The sequence below is a fragment of the Triturus cristatus genome, chromosome 3_1 (assembly GCF_964204655.1).
Source record: "Triturus cristatus chromosome 3_1, aTriCri1.1, whole genome shotgun sequence".
NCBI lineage: Eukaryota > Metazoa > Chordata > Amphibia > Caudata > Salamandridae > Triturus > Triturus cristatus.
Window position 1 is genome coordinate 505,705,388 of NC_140583.1, and position 13,529 is coordinate 505,718,916.

The 13,529-nt window shown below is 49.3% G+C and overlaps 1 protein-coding gene across 1 annotated transcript in view; it reads right to left on the reverse strand.

Annotated features, from left to right (window-relative positions):
- Window positions 1-1,198: 1,198 nt before the first annotated feature.
- HDDC3 (HD domain containing 3) overlaps window positions 1,199-13,529 on the reverse strand; it is a 119,456-nt gene continuing 107,125 nt past the window's right edge. The window contains exons 3-4 of the mRNA XM_085644392.1: window positions 1,979-2,219; window positions 1,199-1,429 (exon numbers count right to left, since the gene is read on the reverse strand). Coding sequence (XP_085500518.1) covers window positions 1,299-1,429; window positions 1,979-2,219 — 372 coding nt within the window. The 3' untranslated portion in view covers window positions 1,199-1,298. The remainder of the gene's footprint in view (window positions 1,430-1,978; window positions 2,220-13,529) is intronic.

A 13,529-nucleotide genomic window follows, 5' to 3' on the forward strand; every position in this document is an offset into this window, starting at 1 on the left:
AGACCTGCATCAAGGTGTCCCCACTGCCTCTCATGTTTGCTGACCCATCAGACCTGCATCAAGGTGTCCCCCTGGCTCTCATGTTTGCTGACCCATCAGACCTGCATCAAGGTGTCTCCCTGGCTCTCATGTTTGCTGACCCATCAGACCTGCATCAAGGTGTCCCCACGGCCTCTCATGTTTACTGACCCATCAGACCTGCATCAAGGTGTCCCACAAGGCTCTATTTTATCGCTTACTCTATTCCTACATGGAGGTCTAAGCCCATACCATTGGTCAATCAAACATGAACTATCATTTATACATAGATGGCATGCAACTTTACGTTAACATTTCCTGCCAAGGATTTGAAGACTCTGTGATCATAAATGAGATGCAGTTCTGGACCAAAGCTCTCCACTGAAACCTGAACAAAGTAAAAACTGAGCTCCTCCTAATTCTTCGAGTCTTCACATGTTCAGATATTAATTTTTCTAAATTCCATGTTGTATCTGGCTCTCTGTTCATACTGATGCAGTATTACGCTGTGTGTGTAAAAATCTAACCAGTATATTAATTGCAACATTTTTCTGTCAAATGCTATAATTTAGCAGTTGTGATATTGGGAATTCAAGAGTAAGTCCATCAATCTAATGTGTGTCTGAATATCACGTTTACTTATCCTTGCATTTACTTTTCTTACATACAATTTTGTTTTAACCTTCTGTTGAATGTTATATGGATGAAAATATATTGTGATTACACATGTTGTTGTGTTGGTAACTTGGGTACTCAAAGTTTAAAATAAAAATGCACAGAATATTCTTTTTCTTTTATAAATTACACTCAAATTAATTCAGACACCCATGAAACAACTCGTTTTAAGCTAATAACAAACCAATGCGCAAGAGTGCTCTAAAATACACATTCAATGCAGCAACATAGGAGGTAAGTGTTGCACTGTAGCACAGACTGGAATACATGTGAAAGCTGTTTGCGACTAATACTTGTTCATAGATATAGGTGGAATTTCACTTCTGTCCCTCGCATATTTTAAGTTTTTTCACAACTTGCAAAGATGTCCACAGTCCTCTGTAGAGATAACAGCTCTTATTCCTTGTTCTACTTAACTCTCAATGAAATTATTATTCCTTGCCATAAGGGAACTTTGAGCAGCTGTAGAGGATTATTAGACTTAGCAGAGAGACCCACACACACAGACACTGGGGAGTATTCGTTTAATTAATTCTACAGGTCAACCCGGCCCCCTTTAATGTTCTTTCAAAACAGGAAACCGATCAAATAAAATTTTTTAAAACTTAAATTTCTATTCCACGTTCACAGAACAACTGATCAAGACTTGCTTCCAACGTCGAGTTCGTGCCTCTCATTTCATTCACTACTCTTGAGGCCCAAATGAAATATTCCTGCACGCGCTGCTCTGTCCATCCTACGGAAGAAGGCACATTAACAGTGATAACATCATGATCTGCACAGAAACGCATCTCTACAATTTAAAAAAACAAATGAGTGTTCGCAGATCCTGGCCCACCCAATACAATGTTATCTAGGCACTATAGACATTCCGAGATGCCGATGCGCTATATGCTTGCATTCATAGGACAAACACAGTTTTAATGTACTAAACATACATTAAAGCATATGCTTTAACAATCTAACGTGTTGTGCTCTATAAGTATTCAACAGCCCACACAAATCCAGCCACATAGGCATTATATTTTAATGGGTATGTTGTTGAGGGCCGCCCGCCTAGAACACTATTTTTAAATTCATTAATTCCAGCAGACCACGAGGGTAGCTTTGTTGTCTGAATTTCCCAGTTCGTTATTAGCACTATGATCACCCACTCCCACCTCCCTCAAAGCATCCCCGCATATTTCCATGCCTGCCCTCTCTCACTGTCAAGTTTAATCATACCCCGCCTGCCTCCTCGCAGCCCCATTGCTCAAAGAAGCGCCATCCTACATTACTTAAGCACCTTCTGGCGTGCTGCAGTTGAGATCTCGTAGGTTGTAGAGCTTGTCAGCCAGTTTTACAAGCTTGGCACCATGGCTGCTGTGGGCTGCGTGCTCAATCTGTAGCTGTTTTCTCTCTTCCTTAGGTAATAATTTGTTGTCCGTCACCTCTTCAACCATTTCTCTAACTTCCGGTCCAAAGACTTCTTCAATTTCTGAAAACTCTGTGTCTGTGTCTTCCACGGTGTCATGGAGGAGAGCTACCTGAGTGTCAAGATTGAACAAGAACACGGATTGACCGGAGAAAGTAACATTTTGAAATGTCATAGAATGCTAGCGAAGACAAACATTCAGCAATATCCCAATACCAAGGAAAGAACATTTACCTATAACAGTTTGCAAAAGTTCGTTTTCAACTATATTTTATTGTGTTTCAATAATTCATATAGATCACCATAGAGTTTATCAAAAACTCATCAAGCAGTAGTGACTATCAATGTGGCCGCTGTGACACACAACCAATTTAACTACTTGAAAATCAATTGTCTCTTTATTATAAACAGATTTCGTTCTTTTCAATTACTAACATAATACGTATATTGATTAGAACTCTATAGTTATCCACACGGTTTGCACTTTGTCCTAACTGTGGACCCCAATATTTGTCTTTGACCTATTTCCTGCATTACCCCTTGAGTTAGTTTAATCTGTGATACTTCCCCTTTTTAGTCCAAAGCCTATCAGACAGTGAGGCTGTCACTCTATGCCAATGCACTCTAAACCACTCTAGTCTAGGCCACTGCACTCCACTCCACACTACTCTACTCCACTCTATGCCACTCTGCAACACTGCACTCTACACTCTACACCACTGCCCTCTATGCCAATACACTCTAACCAATGCACTCTACTCTGTACCACTCCACTCTACGCCCCTGCAATCTGCCAATCCACTGTACGCCACTCTACTCTGCACCACTGCACTTTATGCTTATGCACTCTACGTCACTATATGCCATTACTCTACGCCACTCTACTCTACCCTGCACCACTCCACTCTATACCTCTTCACTCTACCCTGTACTAATTCACTTTACGCCACTTCACTCAACTCTGAAACAATCGACTCTATGCCACTGCACTCTACGTCACTTTACCCTAACCACTGCACTCTACACCAATGCACTCTATGCCACTGCACTCTACTCTGCACCACTGTAGTCTAAGCCACTGCTCTCTACGCAACTCCAATTCATGCCACTCTACATAACTGGACTCTACAGCACTCTGGTCTGCAACAATGCACTCTCTGTCACTGAACTCTGCACTGCACTACTGCACTCTACGCCACTGTACTCTGCAGCACTCCATACTAAGCCACTCCACTTTACGCCACTCCACACTACGCCACTATACTCTACTCTGCACCACTCTAAACCACTCGCACTATGCCACTCTACTCTGCACCACTCTACAACATTGCACTCTACGCCATTGTACTCTATACCACTGCACTCTATGCCGCTCTACTCTGCACCACTGCATTGTACACCACTGCACTCTACTGTGCACCACTCTAATCTATGCCACTGTAGTCTACAAAGCTGCATTGTACGCCACTACACTCTGCAACACTCTACGGAAATGTTCTCTGCACCAGTCCACTCAACTCTATGCCACACCACTTCACTGTATGGCACTGCACTCTACTCTGTGCCACTGCACTCTACGCCACTCTACTCCATGCCACTTCACTCTACTCTACTCCACTGTATGCTACACCACTCTACTCTACACCAATCTATACAAAACCACTGCACTCTACTCAATGCCACTTCACTCTACTCTCCTCCACTGTATGCTACACCACTCTACTCTACACCAATCTATACAAAACCACTGCACTCTACACAAAAGCACTGTACTCAACTCTATACCACTGCACTCTATGCCACTCTACTCTTCAACACTGCACTCTACGCCAATTAACTCTACCCCCACTCTACTCTGCACTACTGCACTCTACACCACTTGGCTCTGCATCACACCACGCCACTGCACTCTGCAGCACGCCACTCTATGGCACTGCACTCTACAGCACTATACTCAACTCTGCACCACTCAACGCCACTCTAGTCTGCACCTACGCCACTTCACTCTATGCTACCATCCTCTACTCTGCATTGCTGCAATCCATGCCACTGCACTCTACGGCACTCTACTCTGCACCACAACATTCTACTATGCAACACTCTAATCTATGCTATGCATTCTATGACACCGCATTGTATGCCTCCAATACTATGCTGCTGCACTCTACGCCGCTATACTCTGCAACACTCTATGCCAATGCACTCTACACCAGTCCCTCTATTCTACACACTTCACTGTACGCCACTTTACGTGACACCACCCCATACCACTCCAATATAGGATACTGTATGCCACTTCACTCTACGACACTCTGCTCCACTTTCCGCCATTTCACTCTACGACACTCCAACCCACTCTCTTCTATAGCACTAACCTTTAACAATGCTGAACAGCAGCCATGCTGGTGTACAACATGGCTAAAACACATAAAGCCAAAAGCTCTTGCATAGGCGAACCTATGGCTGTGCCATATCTTGTTGCAGTAGCCCCTGTCTAGATATACTATTCTTTCTTCTGCAAACTCTAATTCAGCTTCCAGTTCCATTCTGTAATTGTTGGTGGCAATGGTCTACCCCAACATTTTACTATATGTAATTTTATCACTATAAGATTATGGCTAAAGCATTTATTGTCAAAAACAACGAAAGAGTGAGGCCAAATGAAGAATAAAGGGAAAGAGCCAGCATGAGGAATCAATCTTGTTTAAAACAACCTTCACTCACCAACCTAGTTGGTGACTTGCTTCCTCATTGGGTCCCCACCAGAGAGGCCGAATGCCTCCCTGGCATGCGGAGCAGGTTTTTTGGTGTTGTGTAAATGCAATAGTGAAGATGTGCAGATTAAAAGATAACTTGGTTTATTCCAAGAAGCATTTTAATGGTGGAAAAACAGGTACCATTAAAAGCAAGTGATTCGGATGTTTGTTATCTGGCTAAATTGACCAGACACATCCTGTTTAAACTAAGGGAAAAGATTGGTCAACATGTTTCTGCTTCAGAAGTGCAATTTGGCGAAGCATTCATCAGAACTGTCCCTCCATGGCGGTATGCGCACTCTAAGGCGCACCCATTTCCTGTGGGGGGTATAACGAACAAACTCTCGGTTTATCCGTTGGGGCCTTCAGGATTTCCGAAAGCCAGTAAAATCTGTAAGAATAAACACATATATAAACAAACACAACAAATCATTGAGATCTGAAATACCTTAGCTCTGGTATTTATTCAGGATCCTGAATATTGTTACCTCATGCTGTAGGAATCTATTTTGCGCTTTATGATATATTCAGGTAAAAGCCTCAATTTAGGTACCCGTGTCAGTGATGGTAAATTTAACACTAACACTCCGTGTTACACACTCCCATACGGAGGGGTTTATTGTGTGGCAACCCTCTACCAGTGACGCGCTACTTGTCGTGCGCACTAAATATATGCATTGGCAATAATGGGATTGGGTTTCGTTAAACATGTCTAACCCGTTAAAAGGGAGTGACGGTGGAACATGCGCTTATCAGAAGATTGGCAGTGAAATTAAAAGTAAAACTTTAAAAGCATGGAAAAGGAAGGGCTTACGTGAAGCAAAGAATGACTTCACGTCATGGGTCCAGGTGGGGGCTATTGCCGCTAGTCAAACTCTATTGGGGGCATAGAAAACAGCAGAGAAACCGACCTCAGGTTAAGAATGAGAATGGCCCCCAACCTACTTACTTTAAAAGCGTGCGCGCCTGCATTACACTGGTCAGTTCCGATCCGTGGACCCGAATGTTAACTCGGTATCCGTTTGCTAGGTTGAGATACCGGAAGGGAAACCAATCATGTGATCGGGGCGTGCCACATAGGACGTTCTACGCCATAGGGATAAAGGCTGGGACGCTAACCTCCTTGCTTGGAGGTATTGAGTGACAGAAAACTTTATGCACAGTTCCACCGGGCAGACACGCATCGGCGGTGCAGGATACTGAGGGAATATTTCTTATTACCTATTAATTGGGGACCTTTGTGGAAAAATGTGTGCATCAGAAGATACCGATACTCAACAAGATGTGTTCAAGAGAAAGCAGAACCACTGCACTGCTAGTTGTACGTATGCCCTACCCTATATCTGAGTGTAAAATCTCCCAACAAGACTCCCAAAATTTGGGACCAATATTTGTGTATTATAGGGCAAGACCAGACCATGTGATAGAAAACCACCTCCTCTGCTCCACATCTATAATATGAAGACAATGGAAGCTGCCCATCCTCTACAACCTCAGTGGCGTCAGATATGTAGTGTGCAGGACATTTACCTGAATCATCTAGAGCTGGGAGGAAAGGGCTTCCCTCCGATCCCAGTCTTCCAGAGCACCAACACAGGCTTCCCACCAGGTGCGGAGGCCAATGAGTAAGTCCGGAGTGTTAGTTACCAGGAAGCAGTATATTTGAGAGACTCCCAGCCCCAGAGAAGTTATGAAAATCTTACCTTCCATGGGAGTAAATTCAGGGACCCAATCCAAGGAGGGCCAATATGGACTGACAGGGTATGGCGGAGCTGCGAGAAGCTAGAATGGTGTGTTTGGAAGTCGACCTGCAAGTCTGGGAAGGACCGCATGTGTGAACCCTGCTGCACATCACCCAGATGTGACATTCTGATCAGGTACAACCTTCCAAACCCTTCTAAGCCAGCCAATTGACACCTTCCAAGAGGAGGGTCTGGAGCCTAACCCTACCCATTCAGCTAGTCTCCTTCATGGCCCCACACCAGGTCGCAAAAGTCAAGTTGGTCAAATCTGAGCGAGAGCAAGGGATTGACAACCCATACAGTCTACAATCATATCCCATGACATAACTGACGTTTTCACAGGGTATGCTGGGTACTCTCGATCTCCGAACAGCCTGCCATTCAGGACCACAAGCTGCGAGGCCGAGTAGTAGAGGTGGAGGTTGGCCGCTGCCAGACCACGGTAAAAAGTGGACTGTAGACATTTATCAAACCCATTTATCAAGGCCCATAGGAAGGGCCCCACCGAGGCCTGTATGGAGCGAAACCAAGATCTAGGGTTAGTATGGGGGAAATTCTGCAGAACATAGAGGAAGTGTGGCAGCACCATCATTTTAAACAAGGTAATCCCGCACAGGATATTGAGGGGGAGAGAGGAACACTGCTTCAGACCTTTATGCATGTGGGCCACCAGGGGTATCAGATTCAGAGACCATGCCAGATTGGAGTGAGGCAAAATGTAAATGCCAAGGTAAAGAAAGCTTAACCGCTGGGGAGATATAGGAACCACCAGTCATGATCTTGCAAGGGGCCTATAAACGGAAATAACAGAAACTTTGAGTGGTTAAAGAGTAAGCCAGAAACCTAGCCATAAAGGTCAAACATGCATAGTATCCTAGGGCCTGTTGCCTCTGAATTGTTCAGGAAGAGCAATACATTGTTGGCATAAAGCACAAGGCTGTAATCTCGACACCCGGCCTCCACTGGAACCCCCGAAACTCTGCATCACAACAGACCCAAGTCGCCAATGGCTCGATCGCGAGGGCAAAGAGGAGGGAAACCAGCCCTGCCTGGTCCTCCTCTAAATCAGGAACATCCGTCAGAGGGAGCCATTCACACAAATCCTAGCCGTGGGGCCAGCATATAAAGTCTGAACATAGGATATAAAGCGAGGCCCAATACCCATTTGAGCCAAGACATCCCAAAGAAAGTCCAGTCAAGAGACTCAAACGTTTTTTCAAAGTCCTGAGGGGAAGCGCATTGGAGTCAGGCAGTAGATGACGTTGGGCACCGCCGCCTGCACTCTGTGGAAACAGTGGCATGTACCAGGGCGAGGCATAAACCCAATGGACCAAAGTGGGGAGAATCCGAAGTAGACAATTGGCCAGCACTTTGCGTACATTTTGAGCTTGGAGTTGATGACATAGATTGGACGGTAGGACACAAAGTCAACAGGGGACTTACCAGCCTTGTTAAGGACCACAACAGTTGCCTCTTTGAGCCCTGCCGAGGAACAGCCTTTGGTTATTGCAATATTACAGAGTGCCAACAGGTGAGGCCTTAGGGCTGTACAATATTCAGTACTCTACCAGGAAGCCATCAGGCCCGGTAGTCTTGCCCAAATTCATGGCAGAGAGGGCCGAAGCAACCTCTTCGAGGGTCAAAGGTTCATCCATGTCTGGGGAGGCAGCCGCTGCGAAAGTGCACAGTGGCAAATCCGCAATAAAAGGTGAGGAGTACCCACACAGTGGCCGTAGGCGGTGTGAAGACGATGCACAGTAATAATCCCAAACACAGTCGCAATATCCTGGGTCTCAGTTACTATTCCCCACTCAGGGACCCAAATACTAGGCACCACCTTATCCACCAGACCTTGAGAAGTGAGCCAGTACAGGAGCTTGCCAGACTTGTCTCTCCAACAGTTCACCCTCCTCTGGGAGGCAACTCAACACTGTTTGGCCTCGTCTAGGCAGAGTTGCCACAGCAAGAGCATATCCAGTGCGAGCTATGCAGTTCACTAGTCCCTGCAGCGGACTGAACCTTCGTCCGTGCTATGGTGCTATGCTCGCCACCAGAGTCTCAATCTGTGATACCTTCTTCCAATCTTGGTTGCGGAGGTGCGTGCCGGCAATCCCCCTCATAACTGCCTTATCAGTGGCCCAACGTATCCCTGGCAAAGCCACTGAGCTCACATTTTGCTCCAAGAAGCTCAACCTTCCCCTACACCTCAGGACCACGCCATCTCACCAGCAACTCAGGAAAGGACTTAAGCCATGGCTGTTCGAATGAACAGATCACCACAAAGCAGCTTGCAACCCCAGCGCCTTGAGACCCTCATGGGTCAATTGCAGCACTTTATAAAATCCTTGATTGACTGATTGATTGAAGAGGCATGGTCTGAAATACCCAGAGGAAGGATCTCCCCGCCCTTAGTGAGAAGCAAATCAGTTGCGGGCATGAAGACATAATCAATACAGGAGCTAGTCTCATGGGCTGCGGAGGTGTAAGTGAAGGCTTGAGTACAGCGGTGCCAGGTGTGCCAGACAACAGAATGACCGAAGCCGGCAGTCCAGTTCTCAAGGTACGAGGCCGGGGTGGGTTCCTAGTCCAAGTCTTTGAAATAGCTGCAGTGGCTGACACTGGTATGTTGAAATCCCCACCCACTATGTTAATCCCTGGGAAGGCCCGCCAGGACCAGTTGCACCACTACCAACAAAGGGTTGGGCAACTGGGAAGGAATGTAAACACTCAGGAAATTACGAGACAGCCTGTTAATCACCCTCTCAATGGCAATATACTTGCCATGTGGGTCTGATAAACTATGGGTAACAACCATAGGAAGACGTTTATGAATCAGGATGGCCATGCCACGAGAGCCCCTTGTTTGGCCCGCATTGTTAACCTTTCATATCCTTATAGGTCCATGAATGGCCATTGGGTACTTAGGAGCACATCAGGGGCATGACACTTAGCAAATCTCAACACAGCACTCCGCTTAATACAGCCTCAAAGGCCGTTGACATTTCATGTCATTGATTAAAGAGCTATCGGGCTTCATAAGGTGTATACGGGTCCGGGTATTACCTCGGAGAGCATCCCGCGGAGAACAGGGAACAAGGGTCACAGTCTGCCTGAAACAAAACCAAGCACACTGTCTAACGGGCCAACCCGCTCTTCCCCCCACCCCACACTTTCACCCCAAAAGCCTCTGACACCCTAGAAATCAAATACAAGAGAAAAACAACTTTTGGAGCAACACAACCCACATTCCCCCACCCTCAAAATGACTCATTAATAAGGATTTGTTGAAACATTTTTTTATTGTTTTCAAAGCAACAACTCAACACACGTTCCACTACCCCCACCCTTCAAAGGAGTACTGTACATTTATCGTCGCTACCAATTATCCAGGAGAAGAAACATCCTTCCCACACAGTCCCCTTCCCCCCCCCTCCCCCACCCCATGTCAGTGTGCCCCCGTTACCTACCCCTCTTCTGATGTACCCCTCCTCCACAATGAAGTATGTACGGGTGCTCAACCTCTCCTTAAGGAAACAAGGCCTTCCCTCGCACCGAGCTAAAGTTTATGCGTCCAGGGCTTACCACTATTCCCCTCCTACTCCCCGCTCCCCGCTACCTCCCACCTATCAGATGTGCTCTCCACTTCCCCTGCATCAGACATCAACCCCTGAAGTTCCACCACCAACGCCTCCCATGCCCGGGCCTCCGCACCCGCCCGGGATTTCCAATGCAGAGTCAGTTCCCTCTTGGCTATTATCAGTCCTAAATCGTAAAACTTACTGGTGACCTTCGTCCGGCGGGTGTGGGGAAACCAAAGCAACAAGCAAGCCCCCATTTCCGGGGCAATAGAGCGGTCCGTCACCTGATTCAAACAATCCACAACGTCTGCCCAATAGTCACCCAACTGCGCGCAGGACCAAAACATATGACGAAAATCCGCCCCATCTCCCCCACACCGCGGGCACTGAGAGTGAACCCCCCCAAAATATTGCAATATCTTGGCCGGCGTCAGATACGCCCTGTGCAACGTAAAAAACTGAACTAACTGAAACCGGGCATTCCTCGTTCCCTTCCAGGCCCTCCGCACCAGCGTGGACCATGTGGTCTCGGGGATCGCTTTCTCAAGGTCCGTTTCCCACTTATCCCTCAGGGCGGCCAGAGGTTGCAGGCCCTCCATCGACAGTCTGCGGTAGAGGCAAGTAATGGCCTTAGTCGTCCCCGCCTCCATCACTACATATTGGCAACCCGCGGCGATCGGCGGCTCCGAGAGCCCCACATTCCAATGTTTCTGGAGGCTCACTACAAGGGCCGCATGGAGTAAAAAGTCCCCCCGCGGAAGCCCATAAGAGTCCTGTAATTCCTGGAAGGGCAACAGCACCCCCTCTCTGAATAAGTCCCCCACCACCTGCACGCCCAGCTCCTCCCAAACAGCTAGCCCAGACCAATCGCCCCCATGCGGGAGCGCCGTACACATCCCCAGGGGGATCTCCGGGGCATAGGGGTGAATTATGGCGGCCCTCCTCTGGCACCTGTTCCAGCACAGCCGGAGGGTACGTTCCTCCAGGGTAAGCTGGGCTAGGTCCAACCGCTGCTGGAGGACTATGAAGGCGAGCACATGCCGTGGAATCAGCATGCCCTGTGGGCCCTCCGGGCCTCTATACTCCCTGGCCACCGCCTGCGTAAGCCATTGGAGCTGGGCTGCCAAGTAGTACCACTCAAAATCCGGGGCTGCCAGGCCCCCCTTCGCTCTCGGCCGCCGCAACGTGGTCAGCGCCACCCGCCGCCTTCCCGAGCCCCAAATGAAGCCCGTAGACAGTGCTCGCAGCCGCGTGAAAAACGACGCAGGGATCCATATGGGAAGGGTGCGAAAAAAGTAAAGGAGGCATGGCAACGCCACCATCTTCAACAGCGCCACCCTCCCGGCACACGAGAGTGGGAGCGTGCTCCAAAACCCCATGCTACCACGCAAGCCGCGAAGGGCCCTGCCAACATTCCCCTCCAGCAAATCAGCCTGGGTATGGTAAATGCTAACCCCCAAATATCGTAAGCAGCTACCTTCCCACCGGATCGGTCCCAGCGCCTGTGGGGCCCGACCACCCTGCGACAGCGGGAACAAGCATGTCTTGCCCCAGTTGACCTTAAGCCCGGACAGGCGACCAAAATCCTCCAAAAGGGCGATCGCTCCTCCCAGCGCGCCCTCCGCATCCGCCAAGAACATCAGCAGATCATCTGCATATAGGGATATATAGTGGGCGTCCCCCCTCAAGTAAACTCCAGCATAGGCGCCCCCCGTCGGGCATGAGCCGCCAGCGGTTCAACGGCCAGGGCGAACAACAATGGGGATAGGGAGCAGCCCTGCCTCGTCCCCCTCCGCACGCGATAGGGGGCCGATATGGTAGCCCCCGTCTTCACTCGGGCCGTGGCATCGCTATAGAGCAAGGCGGTCCAGCGTACGAAGCCATCCCCCAGACCAAACGCCCGCAGCACTCGATATAAATAGGACCACTCCACACTATCAAAGGTCTTTTCTATGTCGACCGACAGTGTGCAGGCCTCCGGGTATACGTCTCGGTCCATCTCCATCACCCGTAGCAACCGTCGAACCGAAGTGGCCGTGCTACGCCGAGGGATAAAGCCCGCCTGATCCGGGTGAATTAAGGCGGTCATATGGGTCAATAGGCGCGACACCAGTATTTTACTCAAGATTTTGGAATCCACCGTCAGCATAGAGAGCAGACGGTACGCCGTGCGCGCGCCGGCCTCTCCTCCGGGTTTCAGTAAGGGTACCATAATCGCCTCCCGAGCGGAGGTGGGCAAGCACCCAAGTCGCCAGGCCTCACTGTAAAGGACCTGCAGCTGCGGTGCCAGCAAATCCGGGTAAGCCGCATAGAACTCGACGGGCAAACCATCCGCCCCTGGGGTCTTTCGCCGGGCCATGTGCTTAATCGCCGCCCGGATCTCGCCCAGTGATATGGCACCCCCTAGGTCTTTCCCATTCTCCGGGTCCAGCCGGGGCAGTCGGGCCTCCAATAAATAGTCATCAAGGCCTTCAGGCTCCCCCTCCATAGTGCTATCATACAACCCTGCATAATAACTGGCAAACCGCTTATTTACCCCCATCTGGGAATAGACCGGGACTCCCCCTGCTTCAACCAGGGAAAGTATCGGGTCACCTCGGGCCGCCGGGTTCGCCAACCATGCCAGGAGGGATCCCACCTTATCTCTTTCCGCGTGCGCTCGCGTAAGGTAGTTTTTATGATCAAAACAGCGAAGCTTCTCCACTCGCACCGCCACGCCCTCCCGCGCCTCAACAACTGCAGCCATCGCGCCCTCCCCCGCCTGATGCGCACGTTCAGCCGTCCGCAGCTGGGCCTCCGCCTCCTCAACCTCCCTCAGCAAAGTCTTCCGCACTCCGGCCGTGGACGATATACAAACCCCCCGAACAACCGCCTTAAACGCATCCCATTCCGTTGCCCGGCTCGCCGCCGTACCCGAGCTTTGCCCAAAATACTGCTCTATGCAGCCGCCAACCTCAGCCCGGAAAACCGAGTCCTCCAGCAGCAAGGGGTTAAGACGCCAAGTAGGAATCGCTTGCCGCTGCCTGGACCATTGCAGCACCCCCACACAGGGGTTATGGTCCGAGATGGTTTTAGCTAGATATTCACTATGCCGCATCAAAGTCTGAGCATCCGGTGAACACAGTATACTATCCAATCGGACATGCAACTCGTGGGGGGCTGAGTAGAAGGAGTAATCCCTATCTATCGGATGATGTGTCCGCCAAGTGTCCACCAGCCCCCAAGTTTCCTGCCAAGCCCGTCTACTATTGGCCACCCGACGGACCACCGACTGCGCAAGGGGCGGGTGGGACCTAACCAGCTCAACATCAGTCACATAATTAAAGTCCCCTCCCAACACCACCGT